The sequence below is a fragment of the Numenius arquata genome, chromosome 21 (assembly GCF_964106895.1).
Source record: "Numenius arquata chromosome 21, bNumArq3.hap1.1, whole genome shotgun sequence".
NCBI classification, from domain to species: domain Eukaryota; kingdom Metazoa; phylum Chordata; class Aves; order Charadriiformes; family Scolopacidae; genus Numenius; species Numenius arquata.
The window spans coordinates 421,590-448,738 of NC_133596.1; the positions used below are offsets into that span (position 1 = coordinate 421,590).

At 38.5% G+C, this 27,149-nt stretch overlaps 1 protein-coding gene across 7 annotated transcripts; it reads right to left on the reverse strand.

Moving 5' to 3' along the window:
* Positions 1–297: 297 nt before the first annotated feature.
* Positions 298–27,149, reverse strand: HNRNPR (heterogeneous nuclear ribonucleoprotein R). Of its 7 annotated transcripts, none has more exons than XM_074162134.1 (11): positions 27,008–27,107; positions 20,552–20,720; positions 18,138–18,256; positions 17,590–17,697; positions 16,772–16,885; positions 11,403–11,579; positions 8,632–8,767; positions 7,298–7,503; positions 6,188–6,337; positions 3,990–4,111; positions 298–3,797 (listed from the first exon to the last, which is right to left on the reverse strand). In XM_074162134.1, exons 1-11 carry the CDS (start codon positions 27,080–27,082, stop codon positions 3,185–3,187), a joined length of 1,989 nt encoding a protein of 662 aa, XP_074018235.1. In that variant the 5' UTR covers positions 27,083–27,107; the 3' UTR covers positions 298–3,184. The 7 variants fall into 7 exon arrangements, with proteins under 7 accessions (XP_074018235.1, XP_074018236.1, XP_074018234.1 ...); XM_074162135.1 differs by having other exon boundaries at positions 20,552–20,717; positions 27,008–27,092; XM_074162133.1 differs by having other exon boundaries at positions 20,552–20,738; positions 27,008–27,082.

The following is a 27,149-nucleotide window of genomic DNA, read 5'->3' on the forward strand; positions in this document are numbered from 1 at the left end:
TAGAAAAATTAAAAGCTGAGTTTAGTAAACTGATTTTGTTAATAATGTGAATATGTCTCTAATAACACAATAGCTGTAAAAATCTTTCGTTAAAGTTTTGGAATTTCTAGGAATCTGGCAACCTACTTCTTATTTTTAAGTCAAACACCTTATCAATACAGACATTTAAGCAACTGCTATAAATGAGTGATCAAATGATTATTAAGATCCCATTTCATGGCTCCTCCTCCAACGCCAGCAGGACACTCATAAAAGCTTAATATTGGTTTGCAAGTCAAAATCCATTTTCAACATATTCTATAAGAGGATTTTTACTAAGTTATACTGAAGAAACAATCAGAACAGATGCACAAGAGTAAATTTAAATTTATTTTTTGTTTTGACTATATATGAAAATTGTGCTGAGAAGCTAGTGCAAAATTCTTCCCTTGAGTATGTCATCAGGCATGGTATATTCTTCCACTGTGCTACAGTATCTTTGTTCAGTAATATTTTTTTTTCCAATAATTTTTTAAGTTCTTCAAGTTCAGTATACACCACTACTCAAGTAAGTTGTAGAAGGCATTAAGAATTCAGCACTGCTGCAAATTTAAACAGTGAATTTGAGTATCCATAAATCGTGTAAATCAAAGTACTTGGTACATATTATAAACTTTGACTGATTTTAATTTTCAATTCTAAAAACGTATAGCTCACTTCTCATATTCAGTAAAAATATTAGGATAAATGGTGAATTGAGCAGAAATAAATACAAGATGCAGCTTTACAATTCTTGAGGAAGACAATTCTAACATTTTTGTTCCTAAGCATTATAATTGAAGTGTTTCGCTTCCTCCCCACACCCCCCCCGTAAGCATGCACTGGCACTTCACCTGTCCTGGGCTAACACCTGAAACATGCAGTACATGAACACTGTCTTTCTTCCAGGATGCAGAGTACTTTAGATTTGATTCCAATTAAGCTCCCTTGTATGAGATCCCCTTTACAATGATTACTGAAAAGCAAATAGGTATTGGGACTACAGGGTTCTGCTCAACACCACAAAAGTTATATAATTGCTATAAAGTCACACTGACAGGACAGCACACCCTTGTATTAGAACAAAATTACAAGCCAGATCCTTACCACAAGCAAAAGCCTGAAACATATGCTCAGGCAATGCCTCTCTGACTTCACTGCTCAAGTAAGGAACAGAGAGGGCAGGATTAACTTTCTGAAGTTAAAAAAACTAAACCAAGCAAAAAGGGCTTTAATACACTAAGTACTAATTTTGGAAAGCACTTTAAATCATTTATGACCAATTCTATTAATTTGCAAGGAAGAACCTGACACACGGGCAAACCCAGTCTGGGGAACCAGACAGACATCCTCACTTCAATTCAGGTCAAAACTCACACCATGCAATTATATACCAGACCCACAAAAGTAAAGCGTGGGAAGGTTCATCTTTCTGTTCACATTCTGACAAAATACACTTGAGAGACACCAGACAGGAATAGAAGACAAAGGGAGGAGTATGACCACTGAAGTTTAACTTCCTCAATAGTCTGTGTTTAGAATGCTGTAAATCAAGCATGAGCAGTATGTTTGATTTGGCTATTTAGAGGTCCGGCAATAGTTTTCTTTAGAGAAAGTTTAAATCCGTTTGTTTCTCTCTTTTCTTGAGAAGCAAATGTTCTTCATTGGGGTACAGAATGGCTCAGATGCAACAGAAGAGTAATGTCATGACTTGCCAGTTAAAATTGACATCTGGGAATGTCCAAGACAAGAGTCAAAGCAACACGTAATACCCCAATAACGTAGCTAGTAATGTCCCCAAAAGATATTATGGATTTTTTTTTTTAAAACAGCCTTATTACAAGGCATGAGAATTCTAAGGCAAATTGTTCATCATGGCAGAACATCAAATTAAAATGTCAAGACAGAAATAAGCAGAATATGGAGAGTATGTTTATGTTATCTGTAGCAAGAAGTTAGTTTACTGTGCCGCAGCACTTAATTTATAATTTTCATCCCTGGTCAAATACTATCTTAAATTAGACTAAGATGCTTGAGATCAAAACCACTTCCCTATGTGTCTGTACACTGAATAATACAATATGGCTGGATCCTAACAGGATAGCCTCTAGAGGGACTCCACAGTAGATAATAAAAAGGAACAAAATTAACACCATTGTAGGCTCTGCTTCCTTCTCCACATTAGAAGACTGTATTTAAATTAGATCTCCATGAATGTTTGGATACATTTCAACACTTTTAAAAAGAAAAAAAAAAGTTTCAAAATTAGATGCTGGTAAGTTATTGAACAGCAATTAAACAAAGAGTGCCCTTTGGGCTATCTGTAAATTCTCCTAGTTTTCAGTCTGATGTCCACAGTGCTACATGTTGGAAAGCACAAGAAATTTTGCATGAATTTGATCACTCACATAGGCAGTTATACTTTGAAAACAATGTTTTTCGCAAGAATTACCAATGAAATAATGTTTTAGGACACAATTGAATTTGAAATAGGTAATGTTTTGAATAGATTTTTGAGTTTTATTGAAATCTTACATGAACAAGAAATTGGAAATACAATCACATCAAGGAACAAATTGCCACGGCTTTGACGTTTTAAGCCAAACAAATTTTGTAGGGCAGATTTTCAAAAAGGTGTGAAGTTATAACAATTTAAAAACACAGTTAACCTACTTCTAGGAATGCAAAACATACAATCATGTTATTTTCAATACAAGAAAACTTAATTTGTTGTAATTTCTTAAAACTACTAAGACAAAGCACTAGCTTTTACTTTTATGTACAGCATACTCCTATGTAGTCTATCCCAAATCCAAAAAAAAAAAAAAAAAAAAGGAACTGTCCAAAACCAGAGGTTCTGCAAAATCATGATTGAACAGTGTGCCATTCCTGCTTTTAAACTGCTAAAATGAAGCCTAAAATTATAAAAGCATTGAAACCCCATATGGAGTTCAGGAATTCTGCAAGCCCAGTAATGTCCAAGTGCGTTTATGAAAAAAGGAAACTAAGAGACTCGAGTATATACACAATAGAGTGATTCTTCAGCCCAATACAAATGGCAGCCAATCGCTACTGAAGGATGAAACATTAAGCCAATTTTGTTTTGAAGGATGTAGAGCTACAGCCAATTCTATGTTTCCAATATTCTCAATCCCTCCTCACTTGTCTACTTCCACTGTTGCCCATAAGTATCCTGATAAAATTCCTGGTTGTCATTATTGTAACCATAGTTACCGGCATAGTCACCACCTTGCTGGAGCGGCTGTTGAGCGATGGGTTGGGAGCCCCAGTTCTGCTGGTTGTTGGTCTGACGGCGCTTGGAATCAGGTTGGTTGTACCCATCTGCCTTTCTCTTGCCTCCTACGTTGCCCCCACGGTTGCCCCTGGCTCCACGAGCACCGCGTCCTCTCTGCTGCTGTGCAGGACCCCCTCTCCCACCCCTGGCTCCTCTCGGCGGTCCCATGGGTGCCCCCCTCTGTGAATAGCCAGCTCTACCTCTTGGTGGTGGTGCTCCCCGCCCCCTAGGTGGTGGAGGGGCACCTCTCCCACCCCTTCCTCCTCCTCCTCTTCCTCTTATAGCATAGCCATCATCATAGCCGTAATAGGGATCTTCATAGCCACCACGGTAGTCATGATAGTCATAACCATAATAATCATCATAATAATCTTCATAGCCATAGTAATCTGGGGGATAGCCATATCCACCTCTCCCTCCACGGCCTCTGCCTCTAATAGGAGGTGGCATGCGAGGTGGAGGGTAGTAATAATAGTCTTCATACCTATTAAGAAAAAGAAACATGCAATTATTTATCTTCAAAAGTTTCCCAAACTGAAGTATAAATTTTCCCTTGTTGATTAACAATACAAAACATGGAGAATAAAAAAGTCATTCAAGTTCTTCTAAACTAACTCATATTTTACAGCAGAATTTCATTCTGCAATATTACAGTAGTACAAGAAGGAGCACTCACGCAGTACTTCTGGAGGCCTGTCTGGCAGCCTGACGTTCTTTCCTTTTCTTATCCGGTGGCTTTGCTAACACTATTTCAATTTCTTCCCCTTCTATCTCTTTCCCATTCATTTCATTCATAGCCTGTACAAAAATTAGAAGAGAAAAAACTATAAATTTGATTCCTTCAAAATAAAACTAAAACTTACTGATAGAAACCAGATGGTTGGGCTGCTCCAGGCCGAACTATGCCATGTGCTTCGTTTCTGTGCTACTTAAATAGAATGTTACATGTTATTCTTTCAAGTCCCACTTATTCACCAGTTACAGTGAAGCAGCATTTAAAAAAAATACTCTCTTCATATAATGAGGTAAAAGAACAGGATTAAAACTTATTGAGCATTATTAAAAAAAAAAAAAAAAAGGACATAACACTATCACTTTTTATGCCCCTATATCCTCTAGAAACATTTCAGAAATACATTGACAGAAGGTCTCACTATCTCACACTGACACGAACACTCACTGTACTTGTGAGTTTTGTCAGGAAGAGCACATGCACACAAGTTTTTTTTTTATATTTGGTCTTCCTAGCTAGTTAAACGTGCTCTGTGAGTGCCTCCTAGGAAATCAACTACTCTTGAGGACACAAACTTAAGGGAAAAAAAAAAATACTGAAACCTGGTGATGTCATCAAGTGGGGCAAAAATCCTCCAAAAAAGTAATGCTAATTTGTTATTATCAAATGTATGCACAAAGAGAACTTAATATACACACACACAAAGTATCACCCCAAGTCTTTACCTGAAGTTATCTGCTTTGCATTTAACATTTCTGGGCATTAATACTTGCGTTAACAAATGCTTCACAGGTCTGTTCAGCAAAAGGCCTCAAAAACACTGGATATCATGGCAATTTATTTCAAGGAAGGTATGAAAATAAGTAGAGACTGGAATCAATAAGCCAATTCCATGTATTAATATCATAATAATGCTTTCAAGAAAAAAAACCAACACATCCATCAACAAAAATATCTCATAGAATTTGTAAACTGATTTAGTGGCCAAAAATGAGTCACTTAGGGCAGATGTGGCAGTACTGCAGCTTGTTTCAGAGAAAAGCAGCATTAGAGATTCTCTGCTGTAATGCATTTGAGCTACGTTTGCTCATCTGCTACAAGTTCCAGTTGCTCAAATGCAACAGAGCATTTAAAAGCAAGGCCTACTGGGGAGGGATTGGAGAACGTTTAAAGACATACTACAATAAAACATGTCAGGAAGTGTTGCTGACTCACCCCTTCTATGTCAACAATCTCTTACACCCTCTTGGACATGGTCTAAACCCATCCAAACTGACTTCAACTTCATTGAATACAAGCGACATTCCTCCTAAAGGCAAACTCAAAAGAGTATTCTAAACCCTGTTTTGGTAGGCAGGAAAATTATAAGCTATTAAATGGTTATAAAATTCTTAATAAGGTTCAGTAAAGAGCCTTTGAACTGTCTTTGTAGCCACATACAATATACTTGGCTCAAGATTCCCACGTGCAAAACACTTCTTCCCCTCCTCCTTCCCCCCACAAACTACAGATTTAAAACACACATGGAGTAATTTCTATAGAATTCAATCTACCAAAGTACAAACAGCAGAGAGTAATGACCTTCTCAACTGCTCTTAGATAAAGAGGAAGACATCTTTGAAGCTTAAAGTAATGACCTCCAACATCTAAGAAGTCATTTAGGAGAAACCTTCTAGGGAGTACGTGCAGTTAAAAATAGGTAATGCATTAAAGGAGTTGCCAGTGCCATTCTCCTCCCCTTTTGAAAGCATTTTTTTATTACCTTGCAATTTCTATTCAATACTTTTGTCACTCCAAAACTACACACAGCCTTTAAATAGGGGTCTTTGAGACAACCGATACCTTCTGTCAGTGTTTCCTCAGAAAAAATTGTATAGGCTGGTCTTTCCCCCACCCTTCCCTTCTCTGGACTCTCCTGCATTGGTCTATACCTCATTTCCAGTCTACTTCTTAACTTGCTACAGTTTTGCCCTTTGCAAGTTTCACATCCTCCTAGTTAGTGAAATCACAGCAACAAAATTATTAACATTCTCACAATGGGAACCTTATTAAATGGGCTCTACAAATTGTCTTGTCTCGATATTTACTGAAATTTCTTAATACCACCCCTCACATCAGCTAGGAAAGAACAATCAACCTACCTTCACTGCCGCACCTCTGTCCTCAAAATGAACAAAAGCATAATCCTTCAACTTCTTTACTCTTTCCAGCTTCCCAAATTCAGAAAAGGATTTCTCAAGAATTTCTTCTGTCACAGTAGTGGCCAAGTTTCTTACAAATAAAACTTTCACCTGGTGAAAAAATGAGAAAGATATCTGTAATCTTTAAAAGTCAAACGTGAAAGGAAACTAACATAAACCAGTAAGGTGTTATTCTCTCCTCCTCTGCATTAAGAAATTTTGAGTAACCTTCTAAATTCTGTACCTGTTAAAAAAAAAGAAAAGGATAGATAGATAGCCTTGTAGTTACCTGTATGAAGTTCCTACAACTTCTCTCCTTCCACAGTTCCCTTCCACAACCAGAAGAACATCCAACTTTGATTTTCTGCTTCTGGGATGCTACAAATCCCAGCAACATTTTAGTAACAGAACTCAAAGAGCAGCAAAGAGTTGTCCCAAAACACAGGGATAAAGAGATTTTCATCACCTACACTGAACTTCACCTTCATCTCGCTCTGGAAAAGTGTTTTACAAAATACCCACTAGTATTCATTATCAGCAGAAGCAGACAATGAACAGACCGATGTGCCAATCCAGCAGGATAACCCTGTATGCTACTAGTTTACATGTGAACAGAATCCCAGACTGGCAGGGGTTGGCAGGGACCTCTGGAGATCATCCAGTCCAACTCCCTGCCAGAGCAGGTCACACAGGACGGTGTCCAGGTGGGGTTTGAATGTCTCCAGAGAAGGAGACTCCACACCCTCTCTGGGCAGCCTGTTCCAGGGCTCTGCCACCCTCACAGGAAAGAAGTTTTTCCTCACATTGAGATGGAATTTCCTGTGTTCCAGTTTGTGCCTGTTGCCCATTGTCTGTAACAGCCCATTACAATAGTATGTTCCTAACGTGTTACACAGGCAACTAATCTGCAGTGCTCAGACCATGCCAGTTTGCATGGCTTACTATGAAAATGCCCTCCAATTGCTTTTCATGCTCAAAACTAGCATTGCTGAGCTGCAACAATTCTTCGTCACTGTGGCATAAAGAAATTCCTCCCAAAGCACAAAAGCATCCAGTTAAGTTTTTACTTACCTTAGCCATGACTTCTGGATCAGGTTCCTCTACTGGATCAGCCCATTCCACTGTCACAACATTTCCCCAGACTTTTACTTTCCCACTCATTAGGCGGCGGCGAGCTTGTGCTGCTGACTTGTGATCCTCATATTCCAAGAAGCAGAATCCTCGATTCTTCTTTTTATCATCAGGTTGATGATACAAGATTACATCCACCAAACCCTCTGAAAAACAAGTCTTTAGTATCAAGCTTCAAAAGGAAGAAAAAAATTCTAGAGTCTATTCTAAGAGATCACCTTCGCTTGTTTACTTGTTTGTTGGTGATCTAGAGTCACCTTCACTTGTTTTTTGTAATACACAGCCTTGAGTTTAACACCTGAAAGGGAGAGGGAGCACAAAAAAACCCAAAAGAACTAGAAGATATCCATCCAATTTACCCAGAAACAGGTCACCTAGGAGGTGATGTTCTCCAGAACAAACTCACCTCACAATCAGGCGCTGTAAAACATCAAGCTGAACAGTTCACACAGTGTAAGTATTATTTATTTTTTTTTTTTTACTATTTTGACATTTTTGAAAAGCAGTCAGCATTAATACACTGCATTTCCTCACCTCCAGGGGAAGCTGGAGAGAATTTCTTCCACACCTCTCCAAAAAGAGGAGAGATAACTAAACAAATTCTCTTTGTTTTCACCTTTTCCCTGAAGTACTTATAAATAGCAATCCAAAAAAAGCAGCAATAGGTTAAAGCTCTCCTACGGGAACAAGAGCAGCGATCAAGACTTCAGTCTCATATTTAAAGCAGGAGCATCCTTCCAGTGATGAGCTGACTTTTCTTCCTACTTGCTGCATATACTGGGGAACAACACTGAAGAACCGGGACAGGAATTAACCTGTCATTATTTCTACAATAACATTCCCTCTAAACTGATTTAGTATTCCCTCCTCCCCATCATTCCTGAACTATGCATTTGTTTGAGGCTCCCCAAGAACTTCTCAGTTGTGAAAGCAGAATCTGCTGTAGATCCAGTTACAAATACAGAGCCTTCAACAGGAAGCTAGAAAAGATTACAGAACTAGACCTTCACCTTTTTTTGGAGTTCATTTGTGCTGTTTCTATCTCAGATTGTAAACCTGCAACATCATTTATTTAATGATCAGCAAAACAGACACTAGTCCCTTTACTATAAATTGTATCCGATACATAAAATTTCTACCCGGAATAAACTTGGAATCCAACTTGGAAATAGTTTAAGTGATAGCTGAACACATCTGTCAAACAACTAGACCTACAAAACAGAGAGACTGAACCAAGTTTTGGGATCAGTGTGACAAACTCGTTAAGGTCTTACCTGTGACTTTACTGAACTCTTCCAGTATGTTTTCCTTAGTCTTGTTCTTTGGAATTGACCCAACAAATAACCTGTTGTTTGCCACGGAGATGCATACTCCAAGGTGCTTCCCAGGACGGATTTCATAGTTGTCACACTGAGAAAATAAAAAGGCATCAATTTGCTTTATCCACAATAATGTGGATAAAAAGATTCCCAAAATAATAAAATCTGCTATTTTCTTCATGATCTACTATTTTTATACATAGCATATTGAATTCATATTGCAAGTGAATTAGTAGAATTGCAGTATTTGGATCAGCGTTCACTTGAAAGAACATTGCCAAGCTTAGGTTTTCCATCGAAACTTTGGAAGTTCTGCTGAATGGGAAGCTACAAAAACTGATGTACAAGGAACAACATGTAACAGATACAAAGTGCACAAGGCGAATAAACAGTAGGTGAGTGTATCTCAGACTTGAAAGATCTCTCTAGACAATTGAGTGCTTCCTGTGCTAGGACTAAATGGCAGTCATTGCTGCTGTAATTAATAAGCATTATAGATTACTATAATGATTATTATTACATAGCATTATATTATGGGTTCTTCCACTTTACTTTGACAGCTTTTAAACACTGAGTGTATTCACTGTGAGATACTCAAAAGTCCAAATCAGTGTGCAACTTTGTCCCCGCTACAGGGACTTTCTTTGACCTTGTAAATGCTAGGACTCTATAAATTTTACTGTTAAGTTTTAAACCTTCCCATCAAAAAAAAAAATTTAGCCCCCTGCTTCATGCTTGTACCCACAGTTGGATTACAACACTCCCAATAGGTCTTCAAAGGTACAAGAGTTCAATCTTTAAAAAAAAAAAAAAGAAAAAGAAAGAATTCAAGATAGACACCATCTTTGGTTTAGGAAGGATTTTCAAACACAAGCTAAGAGAATGGATGTTTGGTCATCAGCCAGCTTCTGAAAAAATCTCATCTAATTCTTTAAAAGCAAGTTTTCAGCCATTTTTACCCTAGCTGCGACAAAGCCATACAGATGACAGAGCAATACCTTCAGTAACCTTCTTCATATCCAAGAACACCTAGAACAACGCTCAGGTACCACAGGCTATTCAAACAAAATCACTTTAAGGAAGACAAAACCCTCTCAGAATGTTGCTTCACACAGAACAGTGATTCAGAACATAATAAAATGTTGTGTTCCAGTGCCATGAACTTAATCTGAATCCACTTTTCAAATTACATTTTATCTTACAAAGCCATTTTACCTACAACCAATCCTGTTCCCACTAGTACCTGCAAACACAAGCAGAAGGCCCACCTAGTGCAGAGAAACCAAGACTTCAAAATTTCAAGTTCATTTTCTGAGAGAACCTCACTTTGCTATCAAGGTTTAATTAGCCCCAAAATTTAGCATGTGTCTGCCCCATTTTCCTTTCTGTGGAAAATATTTCACCTACATACAAGCCTCGCCCAATTAATGGGTAATGATAGAGTGAAGGAAGTAGGGAGAAGGACTTCAGGACTATATGCACACAAATTCACTTATTTGGTGAAATATCCAGGGTATGGAGGCCAGTCTTCCACCAGTGGTACATAGCTTGCTACATCTCCTGTCACTTCAGCATCTTCCCTTTCATCTTCCTCAATTAGTAAAAATTTGGAGAAACACCTCTGAGCACTTTCAACTTGGTCAAAAAAAGAAACAAGTTTCAATACAATTTTTCCTTCATAAGTGACAGTAACTCACATCCACCATCTTCAAACACTGAAACCCAGAACCAACCAATTGCAAAAACGTATTTTGTGCATCTCCTTCAGGAAACATCCAAGTAGGTTCTAGAAAGGAAAAACAGCCCAGGCAGGGACATGCAATTCCTAACCCTGGAAGAGCCTAACCTAACAACTGCAACTATTTCTAAATACAGGAAAATATTTGAGAGAACAAGCACCAAAACACTTAGAGGCAATGACTTTTTCTCAAGCTCTTACAATGCAACAGAATCACTTCTCAAGTTCCTCTAGGTTTCGGGGTTGGTTGGGTTTTTTTTCCACCCATCACAACTAAACGTTTAGGTTTTCCCCTCCCCTCTTCATGCAGGATCAGCTGAATTCTGCTCAGGTAAATGAGATAAAGCATTTCCCCTGTTTTGGTTCAGAGTACAAGCAGTATTTCACAGCCATATCCAAAACCTTGGGACAGGCATCGATGTGCCTAATTCTACTTCCTCCTCTCAGGCAGAAGCAAAGCTGAAGGAGCCAGGGCCCCAGTCAGGCTGCTGTCTCCCATGTTAACTCTCCAGGGACTGGTCTGTGCCCTTGGCTGAGCCAGGGTGCCATGCCATGAGCTGACTGCAGGACTGCCACTGGAAAGAGCTGAAGACCACTGCGCACCATAGAGAACACCAAATCAGAGACCTCCTCCAACAGCAGCAGAACAAAACATCTCTATTTAGCTCTTTGTAGCAGGAACGGTGATAAAACTTTAACACAGTGAAGCTTAAAGAATATACTTTCCATTTGTAATCAAGTAAGTTCTCACTATAATCACCCAAGTACTTCCAGCAGACTGCAGCAAGGTATAGCAGACTACAGTCCTAGAAGCAGAACATTATTTGTATATACGAAAACAAATCAGGAGGCAATTTTGAAGAAAGTAAAATTTTGAGTCTCTCAATGGATGCTTTAATCAAACAATTCAAAGACTTCATTATCTAAGAGATTACCAACATGTCTGCTGTCTACATTATCTTGTCCAGTCTGAAAATCAGTTACTCACCAATTTGACTGCTTCCTGCGCTGCATCTTTACTACAAAAGGTAATGAAAGCATAACCTCTGTTTTGACCAGAAAGAGGATCCATCATGAGGCGCAGATCCCAAATTGGACCAGCTTTCTCAAAGAGTGGTACCAATTCATCTTCATACAAGTCTCGGGGAATCTTACCAACAAAAACCTAGAAAGGGAGAGGACACTTAAACAAAGCTTTTTCAGAAATCCAAACATACTTTTAACACTTGAAAGTTCCTGGGAAAGGAAGTACATTGCAGCATAAACCATGACAGCAGAAAAAGGGCAGCCATCACTGCAGCCAACATTACTGTATGTCCTGGTAAGTCTTTTACACCTCCCGCTGTTAGTACTAGGTTTTACATATGGAAAACCTGCATTTGTTATTTATATTGAATAGGTTGTAAATTCCCACCACCAAAGAGGTAAATGGCTCTTACCTGGTTATAATTTTATCAATTGAAACCCAAGACCTTACAGACTACGTAGTTGGGTATCCTATACTAAAGCAGGCCAAACACTTCCTTGCTCTTGCAGTATTTTCAAATCACTCTGTAGCCCAAATCTTCATTAGAAAGCTACAGAGATGGAAAAAAGTCTACAAAAATCCTTAAAATACCCATTTTCCACTTTTAATATATACTGAAATCTTATTTCCAGTCTGCAGTTGTTTTAGCTTCCACCAACTCAATATTTTTATATTTCTCTGAGAAAATCTGGAGTCCTCACATTTGTGTTCCTTACATAGGCTGACAAACTTTGGTGAAGTTTTGTTAAAGAGTTTAATTTCTTCAGCTGAGGCCTCCCCAGAAAGCTTCCCCCCCTCAAATTATTTCATCACTACAGCTCTTCTCTGAATTGTCAAAATATCTGAATTGCTAATACAAGCAAAACATTCCAAACACCCACTAAGATCAAATTCCGTTTATTTTAACTTCAAATACTTTTTGTAGTAAAAAAAAAGCTATGAGGAGACAACCTTTTCCATCTTGGCAAGGCCTGAAGACTGAGCAGATAATTCCCAAACTAAAGACACCCAGAATGCCCATGTAAGCATTGATATGAACAAACCCATGAGGAGACCATGGTGACTGTGATTTTTTTAAAAAAAGTGTGGAACACAAATGATTTTCCTCCAAAGGAAAGCTAGAACCTTTAGATGTTTATGTTGCACAGATATTCCTGAAATTCAGTTTCCACAACATTTCTTTCTCTTAGCTTAGCTCTTCTCAGTTCATTGTGCATGCCAATTGACCATGGTTTATTTGCTACTGGGGGAAAAAAAAGGAACAGTTTTATCATACTGAATGAAAATTTAATGGCAGAGCCAATAGGCTTTCGCCTCATCTTCCCGAAAAGCCCACTGCCGCTACCTAGATTTCATTCCAAAACTCACGCACAGTTTTTAAAGACAAAAACCTGATACCATCATGGAAGTGCACAAGAGACAGGAACTCCACTTGCTACCAGGACAGTGAAACTATCACTTGAAAACACTTACATAGTTTGTGGAGAGTTAAGTCATTAAATGCAAAAAGTCCGCATTAAATTCTTTGTTTCAGATGCCACCGTTTCCAGCAGAAACTGAAGGTGACATGCCAGAACAGACTCGAGAAAAAGAAAAAAAAAACCCTAATCCAAATACAAAGTCAGCTTTTCCAGCTATTTAGCAAAGATTTACCATCCTGAAAGCTTCTGTTTCTTCCTTTCTTTCCAGTCTCTTCGGCTCACTCTCTACAAACTTTAGACATCGACAACTCCACAAGACTGCTACTACAGTTCAGTTCAGGTAATATACTCTAGGAGCTAGTACGAGAAACAGAATTAAGGATTTAATTTGAATACATTCATGTCTGACCTATATTCTAGAGTAAATTCCATTTAGAACAGAAGGACTAAATAACTCCGGGGGAGTAATTCACATCTAAGTGAATTTGCTTCGAGTATGTAAACTTAGTATGTTAACGAGCTACAAGATCAATGCTAGACATGACAAACAGCAAGTGAACATCTTGCAAGGGTCAGAAGAAACATCTGCAATAATTTTTTTTTAGATATGTTGATAAACTTAAATAAAGTTGCTGAAATACCAAAGAACATAAGTGTCAGGTATCTTGTTTCATCTTTTAGTTCCACAACAGAAGTACTGCGGAAAAACTTCGGAAACTGGCATTATCAGTGAAACAATGTAAGAGACCTTGTCTAAGTAGAATGCAACTGCATCACTTCTGGGCCTCTGCTGGAATCCCTGACCATCAGACTTCTTTTTCCAGTTTTGCTTCCTAAAGAACCTGTACAAAGCACTCAAGTACTCCACTTCTTCCTTATTACTGTTTAGAAGATTAATTATGAAAAGCCTTAACTCGGAAAAAAATTCATTTTCAGTTTCCTGAACAACTTTACTGAGCATTAATTGAGGGGTGCAATCCACTAGATGATGTGTCCTTCAGTGTGTACTGCAGCGTTGCAAGAAGCGTTGCTTTTTCAATACCTCTCTCCTTTTAATAGTGCTCTTCATGAGCTTTGCAGTCGATTTTTCCTAGATGCCAGATTTAAGTGTTTATTCATGTGGGCCACACAACTGCTTCATCTCATCCAAATCTACAATCTTCACTTAAAAAAAAAAGGAAGTGGAAAAAAAAAAACTCTGGCACAGTGGAAAAACCTTTGAACCTCCATAGTTCTTCCAGTAGACATTTCATTTGTGTACTAAAATCAGCACAAGCTTTGTGTAGTTCAATGCCTGCTGAATTTATTATACCACTGCTTCTTAAGTTATAGTTATTACACTACCTGATCCTTCCCATTCAATTTATTATGGACAAAAGCAGGTTAAATGGCCCCAACACCTCCAGTAACCTATCACTCTTCAGATTGCAAGTCAGCCTCACAACCCTTCCCTGACTTTGTTAAAAATTCTGACCGTGCACCTACAGAGGAGCAGATGCAATACCAACTTACCATTCACCGAGCTAAAAGTAATGTTGCATTTTTGATAACGACATTCAAAGATTATGTTATCCTACTTATCCAGTAAATTTGAGCTCTGAAAAGCACAGGTAGTAGTTCCTCCATTTTATACAGTCTAAACATATAGACATCTAACCTTGCACATCATCTTAGCACATTATGGACAAATAAACTATTTACAGAATTTTCAAGGTTTTATTTCACATCACTGAAAACCACCGAAATAGAAGTCTCTCAAAACTTTAGGTGTAGGATTTAACTTTATCTGGAGACCCCTCAATAAAACAGAAGCCAATCCAACAATTAGTACAGACTTAAGTCAATTACTCTCTTCATGCTAGCTGCATTGTGCTAGTTTTGAAAAGTGCCTTCCTCCTACCCCTGTTATAGCTGGGTAAAGGGCTGGTGTTTTACAGTTACCAAAGAAGCTCCCCAGAGCCTGTTGTTGACATCACCCTGGGAGCCTGACACGGTTTTGTATATATTGTATCTATTTCATTATTCCCTTTTTAATTTATTATTAATATTTCATTAAAGTAGTTTAGTTCCTTCTAAACTTGTCAAACTTTTTATCACTCTCCTCCTCAGAGAGGAGCGGGAGGCATCTCGTTATTGGCCAACCCAGCCCAAACCACAACAGTCCTTTGGAAGGGGGGAAATAAATAAATAATCTTTAAAACCCTTCTGACCACCTTTAAGGAGAACAGCTGATGTAACAGGAGGTAAGAAAAAGCAGAGAAAAAAGATCTTAGAAATTTTAAGCAAAACAAAGGAGCACTGTACAAGTCCCCTGATGATACACAGTTAGAAGTGTCTGCAGGTGCAAATGACAAAGCCAGTGTAAGGAGAAAAGGAAACACCCGAAAAATTACTTCCATTCTCATCCAATAAACACTCCCATAAACGTCTCCAAATATCGACATCATTTTACCTCACTATAAACAAAACGGTTTACATTGGAGCGGCAAGTCCTTAAATAAAATCCTTATTAAACTCAAGTTTAATATCAAATCATATTGCAATTACTTTCTCCTCCAACCTTCCGCACAGCTGTAACTACTTTGTCTTTATTACAGAATCACATTCCAAAAAGGTCCAGCTGCTCTTAAAGTTGATTCACTTGAAAAAATACATTGGACAGCTTCACCCACATAATCCTTTCAGCAAAGCATTCACTGTGACAATTTGTGAATGTCCAACATGCTGAACATCCATAAGATTATTTATCAAGAGTTTTACTGCACAATGTTCAAGTACATATTGAAAGAGATTTAAAACTATAGTGAACATGTAATGAATTCCACTTTATGTTTTAAAAAGACAAATTACTTGGTGTACAAATATTTACAGTAGAAAGATCTGATACATCTTGGGGAGAAAAAAAGTCTACCTAGTATGTATCTTGTTGGAATCAGTAACAGAACTTGGGTATCCTTAAAAACCAGACATTTGCTACTACTGCTATCAGCGACAGATCCAGCATCAACATATGTGAGCTAGCACAAGCTATGAGAGCATTAGTATTATTTAAGTAAGTTTCAAACACAAAACATTCACTGCCACAATCCAAAGTGATACATCTTGTTCTTTCATATTTTTACCCAAAATATAGAAAAGAGGGATTTAGAAAAGAGGGATTTACACTCCTATATAAACAGAACTACTGAGGACAGAAGAGAAGTGGTTTTCAAAATCTTAGGCAAAACAAAACAAAAAACCCACCAGCAATATTCAGTCTTCAGCAGTAAGTTATTTTGGTAGAGGTATGGTTTCTATACCTAGTTGGCTGGGTTTTGCTACAGCCTCTAATGCTGAGTCATGGGAGAAGCATTTATGTTCTTATCTTAAGGGAATTTCCACGTTATCCATTCTAGCAAGCTTCAGGAAACTTAAACATATAAAACCATACCTATAATAGTATTAAAGCACAACCAACTTTATGGCTTTCCTGTGACTTCCTAAAGAGGATGACCACCACCAACAGGACAAAATACTTCAGATCTGTTGAGCATTGTCAGTCATTAACAGACTAGTTCAGTTGGAAGGGCCCTACAATGATTAGCTAATCCAACTGCCTGACCGCTACCAAAAGTTAAAGCGTATTAAAGTCATTGTCCAAATGTTTCTTAAACCCTGACAGGCTTGGGGCACCAACCACCTCTCTAGGAAACCTGTTCCACCATGTGACTACCCCTCCCTGTAAAGAAATGTTTCATAATGTCAAGTAAGTAAGAGTAAGAAAGACTGACCGAGACACACAAACATATAAGAATGCTTTCCTCTACAATAATTTAAACTCTCATTTGTAATATAATTTATTTTCAAGTATTTCTTCTTTATCAGTTTGCACAGACACACAAAATAACAGATTAATCTGTATATACTAACCTCTGTTCCAATACCAGGCTGCACACCAGAATATACAGTATCGGGAGGAGGGCCCCCATATTTCCTCTGTCCTGTAGTTACATCCAAAGTGTAACCAGTCCTCTCTAGCAAAGCCTGAAAAAAAAAAAGTCACATTAGTTATGAGCGGGGGCATAGTGGATTAAAATATAAAGAATTTTAAAAGTGTCCTAACATGAGCATTTCCTGATCTGCTCCTTGCCACATTTGGTAACAAGGTATACACGGACAGACAGAACTAACAAAAAACCCTGCTATTTTGGGGTTTTAAAAAAAAACACCAATCAGCAACACTTGTTTTATACTACAAGATCACTGGAAAGAACGTTTTCCTTTTCCCTTATTTTCCATTTTAGATGTAATAACCCAAGAACTCCAGAACACCAGGCAATTCTTTTCACCCACTCTGTACTTAAGCTTTTGCACAACAGAAGACTTTCTTAATATACTAATCCCTGTGTTGAAATGTCCAATCAATCTCAAAGTAATTTTATGGGTGCATAAAAGCTTTAATATAAAAGGACAACTAAGACAATTCTTAAATATGTATCAATATTTTCATAGACCTTACATAACATTAAGTTCGTGCATTTTGGCAAGTGTGTAATCAGGAAGATCTACATTCCAAACAAGCATTCTCTCTTCCGAATCTCTATCATGCATGCATTTCTTTAAAGCCAAGTGTGAATATACTTATCCAGCCAGTATTGATACTTTTTAAATACATCCAAAATTACTTCAGTTTGCATACAGGTAATATACCAGGTAGTACAGAATAATCAGTATTTTCTAAATGTTACCTTAATCTTTGCTTCATCTGGTCCTTTCGTCGATTCCTGTACTTTGCTGCCTTGTTTCTCTCTTTGCCTGTAGGTCTTCATAACTCCACATAAAAATGCACTTTTGTTCTGTAGATACAATTTACAAAATAATTCAATTGTGCATATGAAAAGCCCTGTGAATTCACCAAGTCTTACACACTCCATACCTTGAGGTCACTATATCAAGCCAATGCAACAAACAGAATGTCAAAAAAAAAAATTTTTAGAAAACATCCTTTAGAAAAATATAACAATTAATTGAATAAACTTGTCATACTGAAAAAAAAATTCAGATTCAAGGTAGTATTTTTTACCTTATTTTCTCAATAGCACACTCATTTTTATTATCTGGGAGCTTTTGCTTTGCATTCAAATACCTACACATTTAAGGCAATTTTTAAAAGGCTTGGGTTTGAAATGTTAGAATACAGCAACATCAATGAATTTCTAAGTTACAACTCTCCTGCCAATAGTGCCAGAATACTATTTATACTTATGTGCTCACACTCCTGGAGCTCTCACCTTACCTGTACATGCGACAGGTCACTTTCTTTAAACTGCTGTAATACAGAGAGGGCTCCTTCTTCATTAAATTCCCTAAGAGCATCAATTGCTCTTTCATCAAGATCGACATAAGCTACCAACCCTAAAAGTTAAAGATAAAGAAGTTACAGATTTCTATTGAGTTTCATAAAAACTAAGAACAATGCAGTTTGCTTTTAAAGTCAGAAAGTTACATTCCATAGCAACAGAATTATACATTTAATTTAATTACATACTCCTATACAAGTATATGAAAGAACATGAGTACAACAATGAAAAAAGTTAAATTAAAATGTATATATCTAAGCACTAACTGATGTGCAAGATTATACCCCATGTGTAACAGTTTTCTAACACTCAGGAATCCAATCTGCCGCATAAAAGCAGTATTACACACCAGGGTTTGAAACAGTGAACTCTGGCTCACTTCTAATAATTTGGATTTTGTCTGCTTGTCTTTCATTTTAAGTTTCATACTTCCTTCTCTTGAATGGAGCTGTTCTAGAGTAAGCTGACGTGTGAACGTTACAGGTATCCTATCATACGTGAAAAAGGAGCTACCTAACTGGCGATCAAATACTTATGAAGCTTTACCCCACAAAATATTGGGAAGTAGAATGATTTGTTCACTCTTTCCTCCAACTTCAAAAAGTAAAAATCAGTGGACTTCCTATATGTCTGAAATATTTTTTTCTTTTTTGCTCATTTTGTTGCTCTATGCAGTTCAAGAGCTAGAATTCAAAAAGGTATTATTTCGAGTCCTGCTATGTACCTGAAAAGGACAATGTTAATTTTACAGGTACAGACTCCCCCAAGAAACACTGGACCAGTTCTGAAGCACTTCTTCTGTTTAAGGATCTTTACAGGTTATTTCTTTCCTTCTGTAATGCACCTGCATAAACTGTGGAGCACGAGAAGTACAGACTAAAATTTGAAACTACACAGCAAAATTTAGGACAGATCCCATGGACTCCACACACTTTGCAACAGCTTGATGTCCAAAATACAGATTTAACTGCTAGTGATTTCAAAAATGCACAGTAGTGCCAAGCCCAAGGACTACATTTCAGAAGTGATCCTGCATATTGGAAGGCACCTGTATCTTTCATACAAGAGCTCAGCAGATTAAAAATTACAAAGTTCAACCCCAAATTTAGCTCGGGTTTCAAAAGTACTTTGCTTCACTGACAAAACCCTGCACAATGCAAACATCTTCAGTGGTATTAAGGAACTGTGAATAAATGTTTTCATGTTACTCATGCAGTGGAATTGTACTAGGTAGTCAAGTTCTGGGCTGAAAAGCTTTTAAATCCCTTGAGAACTCCTCACAACACAACCTAACTGCAACACGTGCTAGAGCCCCACAAGTTCCTCTGCCCAGGCATTTATACTTTCTCTCAAACCATCAAGTGCACGTCATCGTGACCCACAGTTAGAAAGTGTATGTCTAAAGCCAATAAAAGCTGGTAAAAGCTCGATGAAAGCTCACTGTGAATGACTTCCAAAAGACATCAATAATACTCAAAAGAGTATCATACTGAAGATTGGTAAGGTATTGTTTTTAAACTGCCTTCACTTGATCAGTGGAATTTTGACTCTTTTCAACAAAAACTGTCATCTTGCCACCAAGGCATTCAAGATCAGCACATAGAGAGCATTTCTACTGCTTCTTGTAAATCTGTTCACATAACACACCCTAAAGAGGAAAAGGAAGCCTCTGCCTATAGAACAAAATAAGGGGGTTACCAAAACAAAATAGAAAAACCTTTGTATATTAAGAAACCTCTCTAGAAGGTGCAGAGACCACTTGCTACCAGCAAGGTATTAACTCAATTTGCTAGATAGCTTAGTCCTCAACTTTGTTGAAAAGCAGTTAGTGTCAAACTGAACATTTCGGTGTAATAACTAAAATGGATTAAACTGTCCACTCAGAACTAGAGAGAACAAAAAATCCACAGGCAGACTCAATTCAAATGTAGTCCCAGGCAAGACAAACTAGTTGCTTCCCTCACTACGTCACCTATCCAGCCTTTGCGTGTTTAAGAACCACTGTGAGGAGTTGACAGTAGAAAAGTAAAAGCAAAATGATGATTTGGATTGAGGGAAAAAAAAAAAATGTACAGTTTAGTATGCTCAAACATATATCTTTATTTGACAACATCTAAGAAACTATTGCTCTGTGCCCTAAAGCAACTAAAATATCACATACAACACTAAGGATGTGTCAAGTAATTAGTCAATGTCAAACCCAGATTGCCTTTAGGGAAGTCAAAGTAGCAAAACATTCAGAGCTACACAGATCAAAAACAATGAATTTTTAAACCTTAATCTATAAAAATTTGAAAATGGTATGCCCTCACTTTCATAACCAGTCAGAAACAAGAAATGCATATTATACCTGTCTGAAATATTTCATCAAGTCTCTCTGCCACCTTCTGTGGGAGGCCTGCCTCTATCAGTGTCTTGTAGTGTTCTGTGTGAGTTACACTGGAAGTATCCATTGGTTCTTCCTCTTCTTTTAACTGTACCGCATTACCATTCACCTGATTAGCCATTTTATTATGCTGCTGGAAAAAATTCAGGAGCTATATTACAATAAGCCAGAAATAACTAGTTTGTAGGACAATGCATGATTTATCTAAACTAATTTGTATACATGCTGCAAATGACCTATATCAAAAGTTTTATTTAATACCTTTTGGATGCAGCTGATCTAAGTTTCAAAAGAAAGTACAACCCTTAATACTCTGGAAAATGTACATGGAAGAATTTACATAATTTTTTAGAAATGTACTTCATGTACATAACGATGTCTAAACTTTATCTGCTGATTGTCAGTAAGTTAACTGGTTACCATAGCAGCTAGAATGTACTGGGATATGATAATAACATCCTTCAACAAAGAATCAGAAGAGCTAGTGCTATTTTCATTTCCCATTCCTCTACTTTTAAAACAATCCTTTAAAATTTAGTGAACACATAACCCTGCAGGGTAGCTTAACGTATAAAAATGTCAATACTTGTTTGCTAATTTTCACTTTCTTGGCTTGTTGCCATGTCTTCCTTCAAACCCAACATGCTGCACAAGACTAGCCAAACACTCTTACCACACTGTCAGAACTCAGTAAGAATAGAAACACTGCACTCTAATGCACATTATAATTTGAAGCTGCGACTGTACTGTTTCCATGCTTTCAGTTTTACTCAAATAGAAGCTCTACAAATCACAGCTACTTTTTCTTTTAATAATATATAACTTACTGGTTTAAAAGGAAGCCATGACTGCAGCATCTTCAGTTCTTATATTAATAAAAAGACTTGCTTTCAGAATTAACAAACTGATTCCAAGTATGTGCACTTAAAAATGCACAACTATCTTCTCTGACAATTCCAGTGGGCTTTGCCCAATTAATTAAAAAGTTTCAATTTCTCAATTAGCCAGCCAGCTGACATTTAGTACTCTCAAATAAAAAGGCTGACAAGAGACAATTCAACTACCCAGCAGAGAACATTAGGATGATCAGCTATTCAGTTCAGAAATGAAACGAGCCTTGGGCTTTAAAAGATAGGGAAGAAGTTGATGGTCAGCAGTGAAATGATAACCAGATAGACATACACAGCATGGTCAGAGCAATGCAATGAAGCACTGGAATACAGGTATCAAGATGAGTCAAGAACAGTTTTTTTAAAAAATGCTGAAGCCTCAAGCTATTTACTAAGCTGCAAAACGAGTCTCCAAATATAATCACGCCTCTAACAGGCACTTGTATACCCAGCCCTTCTACACTACAGCACATGAACTTTTGGGAAAATATCCTATGAAAATTTGCAAGCTTGAGCAAGGAGAAAAAAAAATAATTTTTCTACAGACAAAGTAATGATTTTACTTAAGCTGTCTTGACTTGAAGGGCAATTTTAGAGAGATGTAATACAGCTTCACGCTGTTTCTGTCAGATGCCATTTTTTATGCAATTAGTGAGGAAAAGAAAGGAAACTTTTGGTAGCTACATAGCACATATATACACACATTCTGCTGCTTGACAAAGAGAAATTGCTTTCCAACCAATTCAGTTTACTTAGAGCAACTGTAACTATAGCCTAATTACAGAGTAAATAACAAAATGCTACTTGAAGACTACAATAATGCTTACCTATCATTACAAGCATTAGCTGAATTCTCAAAACACTAACTGAACACGAAGCTTCTATAGGTTACAAGAATCATGAAAAACAGAAATCAGCTACACGTCTGCTTGCTAGATAGCCTCTGCGAGATCTCAAATTTGAAACAGGGCAGAGGGGTTTTACTTAAACTAAAAATGCTTTTGGTACAGTACCATTCTAAATCCCTCTTCTCAAAAATGCATAGGATGATATACACAAAAAAGATATACGGAGGGGTTTTATTTTCTTGTTTTCACCTTTTTACTGCCTTATAAAATCAGTTACTTACACATATATTGTCTTCTCTGTACGCAAAAAAAATAACTCAAACCACACCAAGAACTGCGAGGCTAAGCCAATGCATAAATGTTATTTGAAACAATTACAAGTACATTCTAAACTTCAGTGGTTTATGGTGATGGTCCCAGACACTATTTTTTTGTGAACGCAGATTAGCTTTCAAGTGTCACATACTCCAAAGTTTAGCACTGTTCTCAGTGTTGCCTCTAACTGAACAAAAGGTTGACCTGTGTCCAGGGAGAAACACCTCATCCGCAGTTCAATAACTCCAACTTCTGACAGGCAGTATTTGCAGCCTAACGGCAGGAAAAGATACAAGACAAATATATACCAGTGTGCGGAATAGTACCTAACCCCTACGCATCAGACTACTAAACAGCACCACAGCTGATCAAATGCTTTTTTAAGTAGGCTTTTAGACAATGTAAATTAAGTCTCAGCATTTTAATTCACTAGCTGCATGGTTTATTTTTAAGAATTTAAGAACTAGTACCCTCACAAAGAACTTAAGTCAAATGCAGTGCATGTTCACCAGTCAGCAAAGTTCCATTTGGGTGTTCAAATTTTAGCTATTTCCTGTCATACAAACCTAATTTAGAAGACTCTTAAATAAGTTTACCCTGGAAAAATTTGAAGTGACATAGCTGTCAAAATATTCAGGTCGCGACAGCATCCAGAAGAGATTTATTTCTTTTCTCACTTATAGCAATAGATTCCCTGCTGGCTTTGCAAGCTTGGCCTGAAATCTGAGATTAGACTGACTTTCCTTCCTGAATGATCACCAACAAGCAAAATTACATTTTTTACAATACTGAATCTGCACTCAGAGTTCAGCAGATACACATGGGTGAAAGCCATAGCTGAAAAAGACTGCTTAGCTCTCCCTCTAGGTAACATCAGCCAGATGTAGCTATCAAGGAAAATACTTTTAACTGAATTTTATCAGTAAGGAAAACACACAATGAATTTATTAACATTTTTGTTCTCCTCTAAAAAAAAAAATATTAAAAGCATATTGAAGAAAAAGAGGAGTGATATCTATATTTGCATGCACATCCATGTGACTCTGCCTGTAGCAGGCCAGGCCACACAGAAGAGCACCCCCACACACACAAGAGTTTTTCATCTTTAACTCAAACATCCAGAAAAGAGGGAGACTAGTTGAAAATAATAGATTTTAAATGTGGATTGTAAGTAAAGGATTATGTATGTTAGTATGTGTGGAATATGTATTTGTCTTTAAAACATGCAGAAATGGATGAATGTAAAAGAGCGTACACAAAAACGTGCTTACCAAATGAGCAGCAGTAATAAATACACATTGGGGGCAACTCTACTTAGGCAAGGAGAATTTCCACTGGTGCCCGAGAGGTTACCTAGCTTCACCCTCAGACCTGTGGAACTGAGTGTGCAGGGGAGGGGAGGACTGCCTTGTTCAAACTTCACACTGTTGTTGCATACCACGAATGATGTAAAACATGTTTTTAGCCATCCACTATCTTTCACCTAGAATTCCTGCATCTCAAAAGAGTATTTGCCAAGTGACTACTCCCTTTTTTAAGCTCTAATCACTCAACAAGTAGGAGGTTAAAACTACAGGTGCTTCTAGGTTACCCAGAAACAATTCTTTTTCATGTTTAATAACTCAAATAGTAATTTTCCTAGAAAATGAAAGAAAAAAATTAACACACACCTGAGCCTCATAGCATACAGCATCTTGAAAACAGAAACTTGATCTCAGCCTCAATCCAGCAATCAGTGATTAAACAGCCATAACTTTATTATTCCCTGCATTTTATACCATGCCTCTAGCAGAGGCCGCCACCCACAGACTATCTAAGTATAATTCCATCCAATTAATTATAAATTCACAGTCTAGTTAACTGAAACATGCTTAGTTAAACTTAAATGAGCAGGAATGGCAATTTCTGGCAAAGGGAAAATATCTCAAACTACCATAATCAACTTCACAGTGATTATCCACCAGTACTGTTTTCAGCCTTCTGCTATGTAACTTCTGATTTCATGGAAGAACTAAACTGTATTTGTTTAGCTCAGGTGCACAGGAAGTGTAACTAAATCATACATAAAAACTCTGCACCAGTCATTCAACTTGTTTATGTTACTATTCCTTCTATCCAATATATTGCCTGTACCAAAACATTTAAGTTATACCACATTAAAAACAGCACTGAGGGGAAATTTTGGGTGGTTTTCTTTTTGGTTGGCTGGTTGTTGGGTTTGGGGTTTTTGTTGGGTATTTTTTCATTTATTTTTTTTTTAATGAACTACAAGAAAACAAGCGGAATCCCTATAAAGTTATGCCTTACACATCAAGAAGGTTCTTGTCAAAACAGGAAGGTAAGAAACACGAGTGAGGGGAAGATAAGAACTCACATTAAAAGACTGAACTTGAGGTTTGTTAAAGCCTCACTTGTTCACTAACATTACTGGCACATTCCTTTATTTTTTACATGAAGGCATTATAGCCATATATACCATAGCTTATTCAATAACAAGTACATTTTTAATAGCTTAATTATGATATACTAAGTGTTTATTAGCATGAATTACAAGAAGACTTGTTTCAAAGTTATCGCACCCTGAAGAGCTTGATACATTAGCCAGGTTTCCATACCAGCATTTCAGTAGCAGACTATGACCTAGTTAGCACCCTCACCCCTCCAGCAGAGTTCTCAGGCCTTCCCACACCATAACCCCGTGGAATGAAAAAAAAAATCTAAGAGCCTCCATCAAGATGCTAAGCAAGAGACCAGCACAACCAGTACAGAAACTATGCTTCAGTATCTACACAAGTATCATTGGGAGATGACTTTACCACAGCAGGTTGGCAAGGCGCACATCAGTGCCATTAAAACACAGCACTGCCTGCATCAGCAGCTACTGCATTTTGCTAACCTGAACTCTAATGCCTGTACACGCCTGTTCCAAAATGGAGTTGGTCGTTCATAGCTCAGCTGGTTGTCTGGGTTGCACAGACCAACTTTCATGACACTCCAGGTCAAAGCAACACTTCAACAAAAATGAGCTTTTTTCTGACGAATTTATCCTCATCTTTGCCTAAGAAAGCAGTGAGTATTACTTTTTGACAAAACTAGTAAACTGAGTAATAAACCGATGCTCAAATTATTCCAACAGTGTTCACGTCTAGACAGAAAAACTGAGAGGTAAGAAGATTAAGAATTCATGGGAAATACAGTTTCTAGGATACAAAATTATCAAGCAAACTCTGCTAGTTTGCAAACTGTTTGCATAAATAAAGAAAAAATTACACTGCAAGATGCAGAATTCTGGCTGGATTTCCTTTACTTTTAGAAGGGACATAAAAGAGTCAGTGTTATACAAAGTGTAACCTCAACACAAAAAAAAAAAGCTTCATGAGCATTAACATCCTTTGCAGCACAAACGCATCGCTCTGGCGAGATACTTTATTGCACTAAACGGGAAAAGTGGAATCCAAGCAACTTTTTCAAAAAGAGCAATCCAGCATAGCTTAAGTACATAATTAGTCACGTTCAAAAACTGACAGGTAAGAAGGGCGCTAAGACCCAGTGACCAGAGCCTCTTTCTAAAAATAATAGTAATAATGATGTACTTAAGCAAAACTTTTGAAGATTTGTTAAAAGCTTATGGGAAAAGATCATTTAAGAAAAACAGTGTCTTAGCAACAAAGTTCCGGAGAATTTATCCTTCTGACACTTGACAAGTGTTACTCTCTCAACCGAAGCCTCGGGCGCGCACCCGAGAGCTGCGAGGAGGTGTAGCGCAGTTTTCCCTCCCTGCAGCCGGCTCTGTCGCAACACACGCTACGCGAGATCCGACACAGCGCTGCGACAGCGATGCGTTTTCTGCCGAAGGCTTCCCCCGCTCCCCGAAGACACATGGCAGCGCGTAACTGAGAGCGTCCGCTGCCCCGGGATGCCGGGCGGGGATCGAGGAGGGACCGACTCCTCTCGCAGCGCAGAGCGCGTCCCGGCTCCCCACCACATGCACACCGCACCCGCACGGCGGGGCGGAGCGGGGCCGCCTCAGCCCGCCCCCCCTCCCGTCCGCCCCACGCACAGCCCGCGCCGGGCCGCCCTCCCCCGCCAGGCCGCAAGGCCCGCCCCCGGGCCCCTCCCCGGCGCCAGCTCCCGCCGCGACCAGTCCGCCTGCCCCACCGCGGCCGGCGCCCAGCGACACCCCCGACCCACTCTGGTGCGCGACGCGAGGGCCCCGAGCCCGCCTCCGCCAGCACCGGGCCTACCCGGAGCCCGCGGGCGCCCGCCCCGCCACGGGGCCTACATGGGAGCCCTTGCCCCCGGCCGCAGAGCTTCCCCCCTCCGAGCAAGGCGGCCCCCAGCGACCCCCGTGCCCCTCGCGGACTCACCAGAGCAGGGCCTGCGCGGCGCAGCTCGGGCCCAAGCAGCGACGGCAAATGGCGCGCGCTCCTCCTTCTCCTCATGGACGGCGGCGCGACCCCGGCAACACGCGGGGTTTCCCGGAACTGTTTCCAGGGACCACTGCTTCAC

Coding starts and splice junctions, on each gene's coding strand:
- HNRNPR (XM_074162133.1), bottom strand. CDS start 27,082: ATGAGGAGAAGGAGGAGCGCGCGCCATTTGCCGTCGCTGCTTGGGCCC. Junction 17,698..18,137: donor GTGACCTGTCGCATGTACAG/GTAAGGTGAGAG, acceptor TTGTATCTACAG/AACAAAAGTGCATTTTTATG. Junction 3,798..3,989: donor CAGGCCTCCAGAAGTACTGC/GTGAGTGCTCCT, acceptor TTTTCTTAATAG/GTATGAAGACTATTATTACT.